Source organism: Nyctibius grandis, chromosome 14 (assembly GCF_013368605.1).
Source record: "Nyctibius grandis isolate bNycGra1 chromosome 14, bNycGra1.pri, whole genome shotgun sequence".
NCBI lineage: Eukaryota > Metazoa > Chordata > Aves > Nyctibiiformes > Nyctibiidae > Nyctibius > Nyctibius grandis.
This window is the reverse complement of record NC_090671.1, coordinates 4,277,823-4,296,437: the sequence shown is the minus strand read 5'-3', so window position 1 is coordinate 4,296,437 and position 18,615 is coordinate 4,277,823. Positions and strand designations below refer to the sequence as shown.

Sequence of the window (18,615 nt, the reverse complement as noted above, 5' to 3'; positions counted from 1 at the left end):
TTTTGTTCCTTTTTGTTTATATAAATACATTTCTAAGTTCTTATCCCTACAGCAATATAGACACTAACACATCCTTATGATACGGTCTCTGTTCTGTGAAAACCTGATGCATACAACACAGAATAAAATGCATTTTGAATAGGGCAGTAACAGCGCTCAGGAAACAACCACACGATCAGGTTTTCATTAGAAATGTTGTGTTTTAGAGTGTGAATCATTTTGATTTGACCCTAAACATATGGGTAGCAGGAACTCCCCTTCACCCAGCAGGGAGTAATGTCAGTTGGACTTTTTCTGCTGGCAGTTTAAACATCAAATACTGTTAATTTAGATCTAGGAGAGGCACGGTAAAAGGCTGCCAATGTATGCGTTACAGATTCTTCAAAAAGAAATGGTTGTCATCTTTCCAGGCAGCTGAGAAGAGCTGTATGCTCTGTGCTCTGCTGCTTTAGATATTTAAGTCCTTGGCTTGTGTAGGAAATTGGAACATTTAAATTTGAATATGTGGCCAACTGTGCTCTGGAATTTTAATTTTTCCCATTTAATAAACTATCTTATTCACTTTTCTTTGACATCTAGGCAAAAATGCCTCTAGAACATATTTGTAAGAGTTGAATATGAATTGTATAGAGCTTTCCAGTTTCTGAAATTGTTTTTATTAAGCAGATTTCAAGATTATACTGAGGTTCCTTTCTTTTCTGTGATGACGTTGTTTTTGAGTTAGGTATTCATCCATCCAGTGTTCATGGCCTTTCATTCATAAAAATCAAATGGGACTGTGAAAATGGCTCACCGTTGTTCATATTTTTCTTTAAATTGAAGGGGAATGTGGTTTAAAGCATATAGTATAATGGTATTCTGATTAAACAAGTGGTGGCTTCCACTTCATTAAAGGCAAGGCTATTGTCCTGGAATTTTTGCTTTTCACTGATTTTCTGTTAGTCTGTTGTGCTGCCATACTTACTTCTTTCTTCATATATCCCGTGCTGCCCTCCATAATGCTGTTACTTTGATAGAATATATTTCTTAAATTTTTTCTGCCCTCCCTGGTTACCTACAGTGTTACATGTAGTAATGGAAACGCCTGCTAGGCAGGTTCATCAGGTTGTACTGCCTCCAGTGCACCCCTTGTTCAGTTTTCTTAAACGAAAGCCTCAGAGAGAGGTATTGGCCTCATTTCACTTAAGGGGAAATGGAGGCAAAGAAAGCTAGAGTGCTTTGGCAAAGGCACACTGTAAGTCAGCAGCAGATCTGAGAACACAACCAGAACTCATGATTCCCAGTCCAGTGCTTTAGATGTGACAGTTCTCTCTCAAATAATAAATTGCATTGCAGCATATTATACTCTAAACCAAATAAAAAAAAATCAAGCTATTTTCTGTAAGAAACAAAACTCTATTCCTAATCAAAGTACACTCCTGTGCATAAAATCTACCATTACAATATTGCTTTTGTTTACATTTGAAAAAAAATAAAATCCAGGTTGTCTCGTTGCTTGGCAATAAATGGTTGTGTGAGAGGAGAACACTTTTTCAAAACACTGTACTCACTGACAGGTAATTTAATTTCTTTTTCTTTCCAGGTGATTACAGATTTGGAAGAGCAGCTGAACCAGCTCAGTGAAGACAATGCCGAACTGAACAATCAGAATTTCTTCCTGTCCAAACAACTTGATGAGGCCTCAGGGGCCAATGATGAGGTTGTCCAGTTGCGAAGTGAAGTTGACCATCTCCGTCGGGAGATCACTGAGAGAGAAATGCAGCTTACCAGTCAGAAACAAGTAAGGCTTTAAGTCTGGATCACAACCTGTTCGTGATAGCCAGCCAATTATCTGAAAGGCAAAAAATTCTTCTAAATCTGGAAACCTATAAGGAATGAATATGCTTCCAGGGGCAATGGCTTAAACCATTTATCGTTTAAGCCTTCCTTCTCTGAGCAGTTGAGTGAATGGAAATTTTTGGTATTTCCCATTGTATTTTTATGCAATTTGATAGAAATATTGCACTCTGAGGATATTGTAAGTTAGAATTATTCATTTTCATTTTGTGACCCTGGAAATTTTAAAATTCTCATGATGAGATAGAACTGACATTAACGGCAATCACAAGTGAATGTATGGAAGCCTTGAAATAAATGGGTTGTGATTTACCAGCTTATGTTTGCTGCCAATTTGCATGTACTGTAATTTAAATGGTAAGGCTGAAGCTTAAAGTGCACGCTTGATGTGGGATGTGAGAATTGATAGGAGGATTTATTTTTAGACTATGGAGGCCTTGAAGACAACATGTACAATGCTGGAAGAGCAAGTAATGGACTTGGAGGCCCTGAATGATGAACTCTTGGAGAAAGAGCGTCAGTGGGAAGCATGGAGAAATGTTCTAGGGGATGAGAAGTCCCAGTTTGAATGTCGAGTTAGAGAGTTGCAGAGGCTGCTGGATACTGAGAAACAGAGCAGGTCTCTACCCCTCCTCCTCTTTTTATTAACTTTTATGAAAATGCTCTATAGAACCTAGTACAAAAATTATATTTAGAGTAAGATATGGGAGTTGGAACTAAATATAAATTCTTGTGAGGTAGTTCTAAAAATGGTTTATTAGTTAGTAGTCATTCAGCAGTGATATTGTTCCTTTTGTTTCTTTGCAAGTGAGCGATTTGTGGGGAGCGGTATTTATCATTATAATTTATAAAATGTCTTGATTTATTATCTTCTACTTTATTATATGGAAAAATAGTCTTTGCTCCTAGCCATTCCTGTGGGGGTCTTGAAATTTTCAGGCTGTAGTTCTAGCAGGGGCAGGAACAGGGTTATATAACACAAAAGTGTTTCAGGAGACAGTCTGGCTTTTGAAGTGACATCTTGAATTTGAGGCAAACCCCTGAAAGAGTTATTGATGCCACTGCATGCTGGGAAGAGGTCAAGCCCAGAAAGGAGTTAGGTAACACTATTTTCCATTTTAATACAGAGTGAGAGCAGATCAACGTATTACTGAATCTCGCCAGGTGGTAGAACTAGCTGTCAAAGAACACAAGGCAGAGATTCTAGCCCTCCAGCAAGCACTAAAGGAACAAAAACTCAAAGCTGAGAGCCTGTCTGACAAGGTAAGTAACTTTCAACCCTAGACTTCCATAATTAGGTGAGATACTTTTCTAGAGATATTACTTGTAGAAATGTGGTCTTGAGCAGCTTTTTCAAGATGTTAGAGCAAATTAAAAAGACTGGAGGTCATAGAATAGGATTCTATCTTCAAGGCAAAGCCCTGGATTTCCTTTTGAAAAAGACTAAAGCAGAAAGCAGCCTGTGATGCTTGGAGTGTACAATGAAGTCCTTCAATAACTTGATATCTGCATTTGAGCAATGGCATACCAAAATGTTGTTTGGTTGGTTTTCCCCCTTATAGTAAGTAAAGGATAATTATATCATTTTTGTTTAGTGTGTGCTTGGTGAAGTTGGATTTTAAGATTGTGGAACTATTTGTTAGTGTTCAATGTTATTCTGACCATCTATCCCACCTGCCTAGCTCAATGACCTGGAGAAGAAGCACGCTATGTTGGAGATGAATGCACGCAGTTTACAGCAGAAGCTTGAGACAGAAAGGGAGCTCAAGCAGAGGCTTCTGGAGGAGGTAACCTTGGAAATTCATGTTATAACTTCAGAAGAATGTTCCGCCTCTTGAAGGGCTGAAGTTGTGTGATTAGCAGTATTACATATCCATCCTTCTTCTGTATAACTGGGGAGATTAATAAAGTTGGAGGTTTTGGTTTTACTTAAAACTTTGCAAAGTGTGTGGTCATGTCAGGGAGCAGTAAAAGTGAACAGCTCCTCAAGGGCAGGTGAGCTGGGAGCCAAGGGTGACAGCAAGTTAGGCAAGGACAGGAACCTTGCAGCCAGTGGGCACAGTACCTGAACAAGAAGAGCAGAGCAGGTTCGGTGAAGGTTCAGGTTCAGCCAGCAGCCCAGTGATCACTACAGAAGCCTGTAGTGATGAGGCACATCCTAGGTCAGGTCTGCAAGGCAAGGTCTGTTCCCAGGCACAGCATTCTTACAACAGAGCTCTGACGAGACCAAGTGCAAGGACCATAGCTTAAAAACAGCTCTGGAGCCAATGTGCTGAGGGTGCCTGGGTGCAGGCCACAGGTGAGGCTTCTCAAGGCTCTTTTTTCATAATTTAGCTTGCTTCACAGAAGTCTGATCCAAGGTTACACACCTGCACCGTATCAGTGAGACACTGAATGCAGGCAGCCAGAGCTGGGTAGTGGGGGGAGGAGGTTGCAGAGGGGGGTTTCAGGGGAAGGGTGGTTACCAGCAGTTAGACAGGGCAATTGGAGCCTTTTGGAGTTCTTGGGGTACTGACAAGTTATCCCAGAATTGAGAACTCCATTGTGCATCACAGTGAAAGATTTCTAGCTCTTGCTTCACGACATGAGCATTAATGGTTTTCATACTCAAGGACTTTCTCATCAAGAAAGTATAAAACCTGAAAGAACTAGGAGTAGTTTATCATGTGCCCTTTTCTGGTTTTAGTTGGAGACAAAGATGTAAACAATTGGACATAATTTTCCTTATCTCATATGACTATAGAAGAGGGAGTTTATTCTGGTTTATAGGAAAGGGTTTTTTATTACAAAGTGCTGAGATGGCTTCTGGTGATTGTATAGAGAGCTTGAGAAAATGGCATCGAGAAATTCATGTATGTGCAGTCTTATTAACAATTACAAGATTTTAAGTGCTTAAAAAAGCAAATAACTTGAACATGCAGTTGAAAGAAATGGTGTTGCTACAAATTAATATAAATACACTACATAGAAATGCTTGTTTAGTCATAATGCATTCTGAAAGGAAGGAAAACTTCTAGAATATTGTAATTTTACAGCTTTTAAAGAATTGTCTGTATACTTTTTAGTTCTGCAATGATATTTATTTCACAAGGAGTGATAACATTCAATAGCTTTTATTTAAAAACAAGCAAACAAACCAAAACACTGGCTTTTGTTTTCCTGTTAACAGCAGGCAAAGCTGCAGCAGCAAATGGATCTGCAAAAGAATCACATCTTCCGCCTAACTCAAGGTCTGCAAGAGGCTCTAGATCGAGCAGATCTTCTGAAGACTGAAAGAAGTGACCTGGAATATCAGCTGGAAAACATTCAGGTGAGGGTGAGGGAACAGTGGGCAGGACTCTGTGCTCCCCATCCTAAAACCCCACAGGGAGTGATCTACTGTTACAGTGTGACACTTTCCTTGTACTGTTTTTTAGCTCTGTTCTGCTGTTGAGTTACCTGCTTCTTCTGTTAAGATGAAATTCTTACATGTGTGCATGGTTCACAGGTTCTCTATTCCCATGAAAAAGTGAAAATGGAGGGCACTATTTCTCAGCAAACCAAACTCATTGATTTCCTGCAGGCAAAGATGGACCAGCCAGCGAAAAAGAAAAAGGTGGGTGAGAAAGGTTTGAGAAGCATGGAATTAAATGATGGTTTTGTGATTAGTTATGTGCTGTGTATTCATAATATTCTGTTTTCTCTTTCTTTGTGTAAGACAAATGTGTCCTCATTTAAGAGCATTTTGAATTGCTGAACGCAAACTTTACTAGGCAGAATGTGTTCCCTGTGGCTTTTCCAGTATTTTGTTATTCCTACAATACTTAGGTTACAAGCCAGTAGCTGCACCTTAGTGAGGCTGTAGGAATACAGAATTTTAACTGTGCTTTCTCTTTTTTTAATGCTAAGTATGTTTGTGTGTAGGAACATATTGTGTATCTAGAGTGGTTGTCTTGTAGCTACAGCATAGGATTGATTAGTCAGCCGATGTGACTTGTGTCACGTTGTTGTCATAAGCCGTTCTGTCATTTTGTATTAAGTAATTTAATTTTAACCACGTATTTTGAGATCCTCTGTTTAGATGCTTTTGGAAACCCAAGGTGTGAGTACTAACAGGTAATGTACGTCCCTCTTTAAATTAATCCATATCTCAACATTTTCTCTCCAGTGCCAGTATGAACTAAAAATCCATCCTTACGCATATCAGAATTACCATTAGGCCCTCTGGCCGGACTGCCACTGGCTAGTTTCACTTTGCCTAGTTCAAGCCATCTCTTACTAGGAGTTAGGAGTTGTCTGTGTGTTTCTGTTGCTAGGGCCTGTTTAGTCGGCGGAAAGAGGACCCTTCTTTACCCACACAGGTTCCCCTGCAATACAATGAGCTGAAAGTGGCACTGGAGAAGGAGAAGGCTCGTTCTGCTGAGCTGGAGGAGGCTCTACAGAAAACACGCATTGAACTCAGATCTGCTCGTGAAGAAGGTAGGGGTTAACAGAAAAGGTGAATCTGGAAGGAGACGCACGTTTTTGGTCTGAAAACGTGCCTTTAATTGTGTGCCACTATAGCAGTAACATATGTCGTTTAATTCTTACCTACTGCTGTGAAGATGCAGTAAGGCTATACTTTTTTTCTGTGAGTTGTAACCAGTGAATGGTTTCACAGAACCACTGCTATGAACTAGAGTTTCGTATTGGTTATGTTAATGAGTGGCATTTATCTCATCTATAGCTGCTCATCGGAAAATATCAGACCACCCTCATCCATCTACTCCAGCCACAGCCAGGCAGCAGATCATCATGTCTGCCATAGTCCGCTCACCAGAGCATCAGCCTACTCCGATCAGTTTGCTAGCTCCACCCTCCAGTCGCAGGAAGGAATCCTCCACGCCAGAGGGTAGGTTCTTGGTGAACTTTTCTACTACTGTTTTTCTGTTTACTATTTCAATGCTATCTCATTCTTTTTAAGTTTCAAAACCAGATTTTTTTCATGACAGGAATATTAGATGGTAAGTTTTGGTTTTGGCGTAGAATTCTCTATTTGCATTATGTAATTTATTTCTGAAAACTTCAGCAATGAGGTAATTATTAGCATGAATTGTTTTAAGTGCATGTGTTTTGCAAAGGAATATGTTTTCTGTACTACTCTCTGCATTGATCAAAAAGATTTATGGCTGTTTCCTTAGCTGTTAACATTTTTACTTGTCTAAACTGCAGATTTGTTCTGCTGAACAGAAAGTTTCTATCAAGACCTTTTAGTAAAGAGAAAAGACTTTGGTTAGGGATAAAAGGAAGATACCAGGTCAAAGACGACATCAATTTTGTATTAACTAGAAAAAGGGGATAGCCTTCCCTATCCTTGAGAATGGAGGGGAGAGGATCATCAGACAAAATTAAAGGATTGAGGGCTCTGCTCATTTATTCGTAGTTAAACGGTATTCCAGAGTGAGTGTTGGACCCAGAGGCTCTGAACTAAAACCTCCAGCATTTAGCTGGGAAAAGCCAGAACCCACAAACTGGTCCAGCCACCACAGATAGCTGGGGAGGCACGGGGTGACATGGCATGGGAAGATGTCCTCAGAGGCAGGTCGTGGGCAGGGAGGAGGATCGTGGTCACCAGTAAGAGACCCTGCCTTGAAGCATATAGATCAATATAGATCCACTGCCAGGGATTTTAGGTATGCTTTAAGTTATACTGGCACCGATGGTTAGCATGGAGGCTGTATGGGGACAGCCTGCTGTGTATTGGTTACAGCAGCATAGGTGTTGATGGGTTTGTTAGCTATAAGCAAAATCGAGAGATTAATTTAGCACATAAGAATTGGAGCTGAGTGCAGACTTGAAATTTAGGTGGTTTGATTGACACCATCTTGCTACACCAAACATTGGCCATTTCAGTTCTACAGGCTGTTCATGCAGCACTTTCTATGCATCTGTATGAGGTAATTACTGAGGTGGTGACGTCGCTTCAGATGCGCCAATTGTAAAGGAAAATAGTGTCTACATTCAGCAGGGCTTTGATGGAGATATGTAGTCACTTGTTATTACCTGGGCCTTAAAATGCCAAAACCTACTGTAATTTTCGTCCCTATCACAGTTTTCATCCTGATAATAAATTTTGTCCCTTCCAGAGTACAGCCGACGCCTGAAAGAGCGAATGCATCATAATATCCCACATCGCTTTAACGTGGGGCTAAATATGAGAGCAACAAAATGTGCGGTGTGTCTGGATACTGTGCACTTCGGACGGCAAGCATCCAAGTGTCTGGGTAAGGGCAGAGTGTGTGCACAAACAAAGTGTACCTGGACGGTAGAATGAAAAAGCATCAGCCGACTAGAACAGATTTTCAGTGAAAGCTGAAGAAAGGACCAAGTGTGAAGACTTGGAAACTAGTTGGTGCAAACATTCTACATTAGAAAACATCTGATGGTTTAGAGTAGAAGGAGATTCTCGGAAAAGCTGGGGTTGGTGCATTAGAAGTTGAGGCAGCTGTGTCATGATTTTTCTGTCATTTAACAGAAGTTTTTCTCTGTCCTTTTGTCAGAATGCCAGGTGATGTGTCACCCAAAATGTTCAACTTGCTTGCCAGCTACTTGTGGACTGCCAACAGAATATGCCACACACTTCTCTGAAGCATTCTGCCGGGATAAAATGAATTCTCCTGGTCTGCAGCTGAAGGAGCCAAGCAGCAGTCTGCGTCTTGAAGGATGGATGAAAGTGCCAAGGTATAAACATGAATCTCGGTGCCCTATCAGGTGCTGAAGTATTTGGAACAGTTCCTTATATCATCCTGGCTCTTACAATGTGATAATTGGTACATGCCCATTACAATTGCTTACTACCAGTGAAATTTGTCTTTCTAGGGGTTGCATGCTTGTTTTCTTCAGAATCCAAGCAGAAAATCCGACATGGCTTTGTGCTTATTTTCTCCAGGAATAATAAACGTGGGCAACAGGGCTGGGACAGGAAGTATATTGTCCTGGAAGGAACGAAAGTGCTCATTTATGATGCAGAAGCAAGAGAAGGTAACTTAGCATTTCTAGGAAGAACTTTTTTTTTAATCTTCAGATATTGTTTGGTGAGTTGAGAGGCTTAAAGATTGTTACTGTTAGCTGTGGCCATACCTAATTCAGCTAAATCTTCTGTAATAAGGCAACATTGTTGTTTTTCTAGATCCTTAACAGTTTTGTTAGCTGGTATGTCATAATAATCCAGCTGTGAAACATCCAGCGTGTATCCACTTCATTTTGCCATCACAATTATTTTCTTGCTACTTACGTGTTCTTTCTTAACCCATCTCCCCATTCTCCCTGCAGCTGGACAGAGGCCTCTGGAGGAATTTGAGCTCTGCCTTCCTGACGGTGATGTAACTGTTCATGGAGCTGTAGGAGCTACTGAACTTACCAATACAGCAAAGACAGGTGAGAATCTTGTGTAGGTGAGGTCAAATGGATTTCATCTGGCTTGCCATCAGCTGGCATTCTGTTTGGCTGAACAGAATTTCCTCCCTTTAACTTTCACTCTGTAACTGTGTAATTTGAGGTTACCTCTATTTGAATTAGGTGAACAGGTCAGTCATCTAGATTTAGTTACACATAGGCGGTTGCTTCTGTCATGGTAGTTGAACTGTGAATAACATAATCATCAAGCCAAATGGAAGTAAATGAGTTTTGTAACATACTTAAAAGCACTCGGTTTATTTAAATTTATTCTCTCAATGCTCTCTATCAAGTGTGAAGTGTCATAATTCATGCCACCATTGTGCTCTCACCAGAAAGTCATTAACTTAGAAATACTGCGGGGTGTATACAGTCTCTTATTATGAAAAAATGTTGATGTTTTGATTTGTATGTATTGACTAGAACTGATGAAAAGATTATGTATGTCTTGACTTCAACATTAAAGGATACAGACTGTTAAAAACAAAGGTTTCCATAACCAGTTTTTACAGATTTTTCTTGACCAGTACAGGGAAAACTTTAGTCTAAAGTGGCTGGTTCTGTACCTTTTTTCACAATGGTATTTCTTTCTCTTTTGAATAAAAGACAAGAAATTGTTTTTATTTAATAGAGACAGCCTTGTATGGGTGGATCGCATACATCCAGCTAATATTTAGCTTTAAGTAGCTAGCCTGTGCAGGACCTGTAAAGGAGAAACCTATGTATAAATTGCCATGGTAACACATCATGATAAATACAACTTCTCTCCAATGAGGCTGAAAGGTGTTGATTTTAAGTCCACTGACAATATTTCAAAAACTAATCTAAGTCTTATTCTATCTATATAACATCTCAGATGTGCCATATATCCTAAAATTGGAGTCTCATCCACACACCACTTGCTGGCCTGGTAGAACACTCTACCTGTTAGCACCCAGCTTCCCTGACAAACAGCGCTGGGTCACAGCACTGGAATCAATAGTGGCAGGTGGGAGAGTTTCCAGAGAAAAAGCTGAGGCTGATGCTGTGAGTATAAAAGTTTCATTTAATCATAAAATATTCTGGGAGGGAGCAGAGTTTTGAAAAATAATTTTTCGGTATTTGACTTACTGAGGTTGAACTGCAGGTAAGTTATTACTTCTGCATTATGATTTACAATATGAGTACCAGGAAACTAGTTCATTGTGAGACTGATGCTTTATGTACAATATCCTTCTTTAGGCTTGGAGAGTACAGTAAGAGGATCCCAAAATTACATCTCTGTAATTCCAGCAAACAGAAAAGGAAGAAAGAGCAGTTAGGACATGGTTTAAATCCCATCCCATAATGTGCCCCATGGAATGAGCAAACCTTGAAATAAAGAACTAACCAAAAGCTCCCTCCCTCCTCTCCCATTCTTATGGGGTTGGGTTTTTTGTTTCTTGGCGGGGGGAGGGGTGTGTGTGTGTTTAAGTTTTATTCCTGATAAGAATAAGAGGTTAAATGGAGTTGGTTTGGGTTTGGATAGACTTTTTCATCATCGTTGCACTGATAACTCTCTGTTTTCTGATAAAGGGAGATTTGGTTCCATGGCATTGCATATTAAAATGTTAGCTCTGGAGGTAGGGAATATCTGACTAGCAGGAAATAGTCTCTTTTCTCATGCTAGCATTCCTTTTGTCTCTGAGAAAAATACATGCTCACATCAACATTTGGACGTTTTTTTAATCCTTCCCATAGGAAAATGTCAGTGCTCCATTGCAGGAGGCTAGGGGAAATGGAAAGGACAGGGACAACAATAGATTCTGTCCGAGTTTAGGTTAATTCTGATCGGTTTGCCTGACTACGTTTCAGGTAGATAAAAGTTTACCAGTTCTTTTGGAGGCAGTGTCCCTGCAACTTTTAGCTTTCTGAGAAAAAAAAAAAATCTGTGCCAAGCTTTTTTCCTGTCTGAAATGACCTTACAGTATTAAAATATTAATAGAGAAAGAGAGAAAGATCAACTCAACAACAAAAAAAATCTTTTTGTCATTTGCAGAAGTTGCTGGGAAACTCCCTGCTGAAGCTAGAGGGTGAAGAGCGTTTGGATATAAATTGCACAATGCCCTTCAGTGACCAGGTAATGACAATGCTCAGCTGGGCCTTCCTGAGTATTGGATATTTCATTTATGGAAGCAGTATCTTAAGGGCAGTATGTGTAATTATAGACTTGTTTGTTGGTTGTTTTTTTCTTTTCACTGGTGAACAGTCTTGTTCCCGTTTGCCCTTGGAGCATTCCTTGTTCTCCTTGTGTAGTGCTATTTGTATGGTTTTCCTGTTGCCACTGTAGGTAGTGCTGGTGGGTGCAGAAGAAGGTCTCTATGCCCTGAATGTACTGAAGAATTCCTTAACGCACATCCCAGGAATGGGTGCTGTCTTCCAAATTCACCTCATCAAGGATCTGGAGAAGCTACTCATGATTGCAGGTAGGGGGCTAGATGTTACCGTTTGTCCTGCAGTAAATGTATGGTAATTGCTTTGTGCTGCTAGGAGTACTGCAGTGCCAAAGGGCCAGGCTTCTCTTTAGATTCATTACAGGCTTTTTTCTTTTTTTTGTCAGTATGTTGCCAGGAATCAGTTACTGTGGTTAACACAGTGTTGTCTGAGGCTTTCTTGAAATGGATATGTGAATGAAGGCTCAGTTAAACCTTCAGGAGAAAGTGATTTCTCAGTTTCCAAGGCTGAGGGAGGGAGGAACCAGAGACAAAACATTTCCAGCTTAGGGGTTAGTTGTCACTTCAAGTTCAATTGAAAAAGTGTTGAGCTGATCAGTGAGCATATCTTTTCCTAATCACTACATAACCTTTCTTTTTAATGTGGTTAACCATTTCAGCCCCATGATGTGATCAGTGGCCTAGGGCCAACAACTCTTAACCTCTCTTGCTCTAAACACTAATCCATGTAACAAAATTGGGACTTCTTTCATGGTTTAAGATTCTCTTATGAAAGGAAGATCAGCTTTAATGTCTCCATCTGTGGTTTTCCAGAGATAATCCTTCCTACACTGATGTAGGCATGCTGAACATTAGGGCGTATCTTCAGCAGAAGGCCCAAAATATCAAATGTCTATATGACACTTGTAGGGAATGGAAAACAAATTGTCTCTCTTGTTCTGTTTGTTCTGCATTTTTCCCCTTGTAAAGATTTAAGCTGTCCGTGCTTTATTTGTTTCAGGGTGGTAGAGAAAAAAGCATTTGGAAAAAGAAAATCTCATACAAAATTAGGAGAAGGCTACGTTAGGGTATCACTAGCCTTCTGAGAGGAATTGGGCTTGATCTATAATGCAATTTATTAGGGCACTTCTCGGAAATCCATTGCCAGTTCTGTTGGCACAGAGAAGCTACAGCACCTTTTACTTTAAGAAGTTCTGCAGGGTAAAATAAAACTCCTTGGCTAATTTTGAATAGTGTCCTAATGAGGCCACTGTTATTGTGATCTACTAGACCTTGGCAACACTAATAACCCATGGAGAGAAGGGCTGTTCTCCCAGTGGCTTTACTGCCTCTTGTGTGGTTGGGTTTTTTGTAAGTTTTCTGTTTCACTTTTAATAGGAATAATATGGAATGAATTCTGCATGGTGCCTTGTGACTGTTACCACAGTAACAGCCTGTGATGATAAGCTGCTGCTTAGGTAACAGAACAGACTTTTGTAGAGAAAAGGGAGTTTTCCCTTGACGAGATGTAACCATTTGTGTTTCCAGGAGAAGAAAGGGCTCTGTGTCTTGTTGATGTAAAGAAAGTGAAGCAATCTCTAGCCCAGTCTCACCTCCCAGCCCAGCCCGATATCTCACCAAATGTCTTTGAGGCTGTCAAAGGATGTCACCTTTTTGCTGCTGGCAAGGTAGGATAGAGCTCCCTCGTGCCCCCAGACCACCCTTTAGACTGCACTGGGTTTAATATTAATGAAATCAGCACCTGTATTTCACTGGCAACAAATCCAAGGTCCATATTCTTGTTTTAAATCTTTTTCTTCAAATAAGAAGAGTATAGGGGCTGCAAGGAGGCTGAGCTGGCGACAGTATGGAGGATCTACTACTAATATGAATAAATTCAGTCAGGATGACATGATGGTATAGCCTAAAGTGCTACATAATAAGAAATACAGCATAGCACAGTATAACTGCCTCCTCCTTACAGTTGACTTCAATTTTGAGATTTATAATTAGTGAATTCCATCCACTGTTCTCGAATGTCATGTAACAGTTTCCGGGCTAGCAAATGTACTGAGGTGTTTGCGTCACTCGAGAACACTTGATATTTACATTAATTCCCAGTTTTAGGACAGAACATTTAGCCACAGCAAAAATTCTCTTTAACAATGACTTCTCCAGACTACTTTGATCACAAACTGAACAGCATTCATTTCAAAGTGATGTTTAAATTAACAGTTTCAGGGGTTAAAATTTAGACCCTAACCCATTTGAATTTCTTATCCCTTTTAATGAAACATTCTTCTGTGGAAAACCTTTGAATTTTTTATTAACTTCTTTCAAGTATAAAAGAAATCATAGAAGCAGTTCAAATTCACGTTCTGTTTTGAGAATGTGAAGAGGCTTTTCATTATTTCACTAATTCTCAATAACTACCCTATTAAAAATGTACTCACTTATCTCTGCAAAGTTCTTTTTGTGGCAAGAGGTACTCAGATCCGTTTCACACGCTCAGCATTAGAATTTACTCTGTATTACCATCCTGAACTATGCTTGTAATCTTCCTTACAGGTTGAGAATGGTCTTTGTATCTGTGCAGCCATGCCCAATAAAGTGGTTGTGCTGCGATACAATGAGAGCTTGAGCAAGTTCTGTATCAGAAAGGTAAGCTTAGTAATTCCCTGCAGCAGCTAAGGTAATGCACATATTGCACTGAGACTTTGCTTTGGAGCAAACATCTGAAACCTTTTTGCATGCATAAGAACATTTGTTTGTCAGCTAAAATAATAACAAGTTGCAACATGCGCTAAAATGGAGTAGGCAGCGATTTTCTTTAATAAGAGGTGGCACATTTGGAGAGATGCAGGAGAGAACGGTGATTTTTTTTTTGAGATGCAGGACTCAGCTGTAATCATACCCGCACTTACTTACCCAATAAAGGCTTTCTCCTTAATCATCCAGCAGTGTTCCCTCACCTCTGTTGTCTTTGGAGAAATCCATAACAAATTACTTCTCTCATCTTTGCAGTTAAGGAAGCAATGGGTATCTGAATTTGTGTACTGTACCAGTGAAAACCAAAGGCTCTTTGGGATTATTCCACCACGGGATAGGCAGCTGTTTCCCGTACTTACCCTGATATATGTGTACTTTCTCCTGGCCAGCAAATGAGGCAGTGAGGTGTGGCTCTCACACGGGTACGAAAAGCAGAACTACAGCAACTCAGCCAGCCAGCTGCGGGCAGATGATGCTCTGAGCATCTAACCTGCAATTCCTCCTGAAGACAAGGCCTGAATTGTCATGAATAAATTTTATATGCTCATACACATGCAGAAAAAAACCAAAATATTAGGGGTGGTCTCTCCTCAGAACAGAGAGTTTAAACACTCCCCGCCTTAAAATGGGCTGGTACCCAGAAACTCATCTCCTCTCCAGTTCACAAATTAAGGGATGTTCAGGTCAAACTACATACCCCTGTGAGCTTCTGCAGTTACTTTGAAGGCACCGGTTCAATTTACAGCTTGACTGAAGCTTTTATCCCCACTGAGTGTTCCTCTGGCACTGCTGTAAGGGCAGGGTCGGCACAGTAAGTCAGATGCTGGCCTCCTTGGAAGTAAAGACGTGTTTGATGGAGAAGATCTTGGCACAAACAGTGTGGATGCCAGCAAACCTGGAACATCTCCAAGCATTACAGCTGATATCAACTCTTGCTCACAGTGGAGCAGCAGCTGGCAGGACACACTGAAGATGTACCGTCACCGTCCTCCGTTTATGCTGCTGTTCACCTTCGTAGTGCCCAGTGCCTTGGCAAGGGCGTACATGCAGAACATGCAAAGGCGTGCTCTAGAAGGCAGGTTTTCCTTATCTTCACTAATCCAGACAACTGAATTTAGATCCTAACAAGATGGCAGCAAGCCCAGAATATGCTCTTCTGTTCTGCCAACTCAATTTCCAGCTAAACTAGGAATTATGCAAGGAATCTTGTCCTCAGAAGATCTGGGGATCTGCGTGTTGTGTCAGGCTAACCTGCAGAGCTATCCTAGCTGTTCAATCGCAATGCAGGTCTTGGTGGACAACGTATCTGTGTTACGTTGTACAAAGAAGGAAGGAAGATTGTGTGTGTTTGTCTTCCTTTTGCTTAAGGAGCCATCAAGCGAATTTCTTAAGTGTTAACAGCAGAGATGCTTCAGTGAGCTGATTCCTTCTGTTGGGAACATCGCAGTGATGGACGTGCCTACTGACAAGAGTTTTGTTCCACACGTTATAAAGAGTCTGGGACTTGACTGGGGTCAATCCTGCTGCAGTTGTCTTAGGATCTTCTGTCTGCCTTTCTAGCAGCTGCCCCGATTCCTGGTGACTTCCTTCCAGGCTAGGAAGTGATTGTTCTAGCACAGCTACTCTGGAGCTGGGGCAGTTTTGTCTGACAGGCTTCCTAGTGACAAGTCTGTCATTCAACCCTAACTGCTCGGTCCTGGTCTTATGTCATCGCCAGACACTGTTCAGACGTGCAGCCACTGGCATGGCTGTGACCTACTGTAAGCAGGGAGCTGCTCCCTACTGCTCCAGAAAACTGAGCTACAGAGCAGAAGAATATCGTCCAGCATAGCATATTCTTCCAAAAGAAAGCGGTTCTTATTAGGGGTGGCACCTGGAGTCGAGTTGATGTGCAAGTCTATATTCAAGCAAGTACCACTTCCAACAAAACACAACTTTTTCTCCTAGCAAGGGTACTTTTCCATACGCTTTTGAGAGACTGTGAGTGACTTTGAGGCTCCCATCTCTCCCTTTCATAAAGATAAATGTGGCAGTATATAACCTTCCAGAATAAGCAAAATCTGTAAACTGTTATAGGGAACTAATGTCGGTCCTACTTTCCTCTTTTCCAGGAGATCGAAACCTCTGAGCCTTGCAGCTGCATCCATTTGACCACTTACAGCATCATCATTGGAACCAACAAGTTCTATGAAATTGAGATGAAGCAGTATACGCTGGAGGGTAGGAGACGTTTCCTGAGGAACACACCAAGTGGCTCCACAGATTCTTTTGGTGGGGCTTTCCTAAAGCAGTTTAGGAAAAAAAAGTTGGTGCTGATCAAGCTGGTTTTCTCCATTCTCTTTGCAGAGTTTCTGGATAAAAATGACCACACTTTGGCCTCTGCTGTGTTTGCTGCTTCCACCAACAGCTTTCCAGTCAGTATCATCCAAGTGAACCCAGCGGGGCAGAGAGAGGAGTATCTGCTGTGTTTCCATGGTAAGTGGTGTATGGTCGGGCGGTTGTTGCACTACACTTGCTCTCTGGTACGTGAGCTGCCAGGAGGTACCCAAGTACGTCCTTGCTGAAAAGCCCAGGGTCAATTAATTGCCTTTGTCCCTTCAAAAACAAATGAATAAAATTCAGGCACGTGCTCATGACATGGCGTGACTTTTCTTGGCAGAGTTTGGTGTCTTTGTGGATTCCTATGGAAGACGCAGTAGGACAGATGACCTGAAATGGAATCGCTTGCCCTTAGCTTTCGGTAAGTGTTGAGGGACGTTCACTTGGATTACGGAAATTATTGAAATGGGGAGGCATCCTTGTGGGACAGGGATTCTTCACTCAGTGCTTCCCTTTCCTCTTCCCTGCCATTGTAAATCCAAAGGGCAGACCTTCTGAAGTAGTAGAAACAATCTGAGGAAAACTAAACCAAAGTTATATTTCCTTAATGTTCCTGGCCTGACAGCGGTGGAACGGGATAGTGGAACTTTTAATGATGCTTGAAAGTTTTCGAAATAGAATATACAATGTCAGTGTGGTTCCCTGGGGCCTTTGGCACTGCCTAATGGGATTGTGCTCAGTTCATAGTCTGTTTTTAATGCCTTTTTCATGATACTTTGGTTAGTAAAATTCTTGATACAGAGAGTTTCAAAGCAACAATTTTTTTCAGCTTGAATCTCCCTATTTAGTAATAGTGTCAATGTCTTATTACAGAAAACATTGTTCCCTTAGTTTTCCCCAGGGCTGTGAGGCTCTCTTGTGCTGACTGATGCTTGTTACAAGTTTTTAACAGAGAATTTTATTTTGTGTTTTTCCTCCCTCTGTGACGCTCCTTCAGCCTACAGGGAGCCCTATCTGTTTGTGACCCATTTCAATTCCCTTGAAGTGATCGAGATTCAGGCACGAGCTTCTCTAGGGTAAGCTGTTCTCTTTTCATGGCTTTGAGCAGCATGTGCTGCAAGAATACGTGTGCTTGCCAGGAAAAGGTGCAGTGTTGTCATTGTAAAGACTTTTTCCTGCAATTTTACCCAGAACTCCTGCACGAGCTCACTTGGAGATACCAAACCCACGGTATCTCGGGCCTGCGATTTCATCTGGAGCGATCTACTTGGCCTCCTCCTACCAAGACAAATTAAGGGTGATTTGCTGTAAGGGCAATCTAGTGAAGGAGACCAACAATGAGCAGCACCACAGAGGATCTTCTGCCACGCGCAGGTATGATGAAGTCCCTCTGATATGGTCCTCGTGTCCTATGGCAAAGAAACATTAACTCTGTAGGAATAGGTGGGTAATCCCCTCCACAACTGCTTTGTGATCTTCAGCTGGGTTACTTTTATGTTGATAAAGCTGTGACTTCAGAGCTTGGTGAGCTCAGGTGCTATTGCTATGACACTAAACATCGACTGACTGTGACAATCTCTAAAGCAAGAGCCCCTTCCTCTCGAATAATGTGTACGCCTCAGGGCGACAGCGCTGGGCAGCTGTGACAGGGCGGTGTGCTGTTCAGCAGAACAGCGATACTTCAGACAGGTGAATAAATACGGGGGGTTCATAGTGCCACTGTGCGTTGGAAACTGAGAAATTGAGGCTTACAGCTCATCCTACGTGGAGCTACTGAAAATCTTGTATGTGAAAAGGCATATATCGAATTCTAGCGTACTTCTATATGGAAAAGTATACTTAAATGTATGGAAATGTGAACTTTGTGGGCTGTTACAGAGACAGGACTTACATTAGCAATTCATTAAGGCACTTTACTAGTGTTGCTAACGTAACAGATGCTCAGCTATCAAAATATCTTTGGACTTTCAACCTTGGCTCAGGGGGATCTGATGCTTTTTCACCTGAACACTGCTGGGTGTTTGGGGAAAGTTACGTTTTTGCTAAAAGAAAATGTAACATGAGGTTTTTGTCGCTCAGCTGTTCGCGTCCATTATTTTTGAATGAC

General features: G+C 41.2%; 1 protein-coding gene across 1 annotated transcript in view; it reads left to right on the top strand.

Annotated features, from left to right (window-relative positions):
• CIT (citron rho-interacting serine/threonine kinase) overlaps window positions 1-18,615 on the top strand; it is a 71,666-nt gene that overhangs the window by 50,876 nt on the left and 2,175 nt on the right. Inside the window, exons 25-46 of the mRNA XM_068412399.1 lie at window positions 1,583-1,780; window positions 2,262-2,455; window positions 2,964-3,099; window positions 3,519-3,623; window positions 5,006-5,146; window positions 5,324-5,431; window positions 6,132-6,294; window positions 6,542-6,706; window positions 7,941-8,078; window positions 8,355-8,535; window positions 8,744-8,835; window positions 9,127-9,231; window positions 10,106-10,275; window positions 11,267-11,347; window positions 11,558-11,693; window positions 12,969-13,108; window positions 13,989-14,081; window positions 16,301-16,409; window positions 16,536-16,664; window positions 16,849-16,929; window positions 17,506-17,584; window positions 17,700-17,882. Of these exons, the coding sequence (XP_068268500.1) occupies window positions 1,583-1,780; window positions 2,262-2,455; window positions 2,964-3,099; window positions 3,519-3,623; window positions 5,006-5,146; window positions 5,324-5,431; window positions 6,132-6,294; window positions 6,542-6,706; window positions 7,941-8,078; window positions 8,355-8,535; window positions 8,744-8,835; window positions 9,127-9,231; window positions 10,106-10,275; window positions 11,267-11,347; window positions 11,558-11,693; window positions 12,969-13,108; window positions 13,989-14,081; window positions 16,301-16,409; window positions 16,536-16,664; window positions 16,849-16,929; window positions 17,506-17,584; window positions 17,700-17,882 (2,927 nt within the window). The remainder of the gene's footprint in view (window positions 1-1,582; window positions 1,781-2,261; window positions 2,456-2,963; window positions 3,100-3,518; window positions 3,624-5,005; window positions 5,147-5,323; window positions 5,432-6,131; window positions 6,295-6,541; window positions 6,707-7,940; window positions 8,079-8,354; window positions 8,536-8,743; window positions 8,836-9,126; window positions 9,232-10,105; window positions 10,276-11,266; window positions 11,348-11,557; window positions 11,694-12,968; window positions 13,109-13,988; window positions 14,082-16,300; window positions 16,410-16,535; window positions 16,665-16,848; window positions 16,930-17,505; window positions 17,585-17,699; window positions 17,883-18,615) is intronic.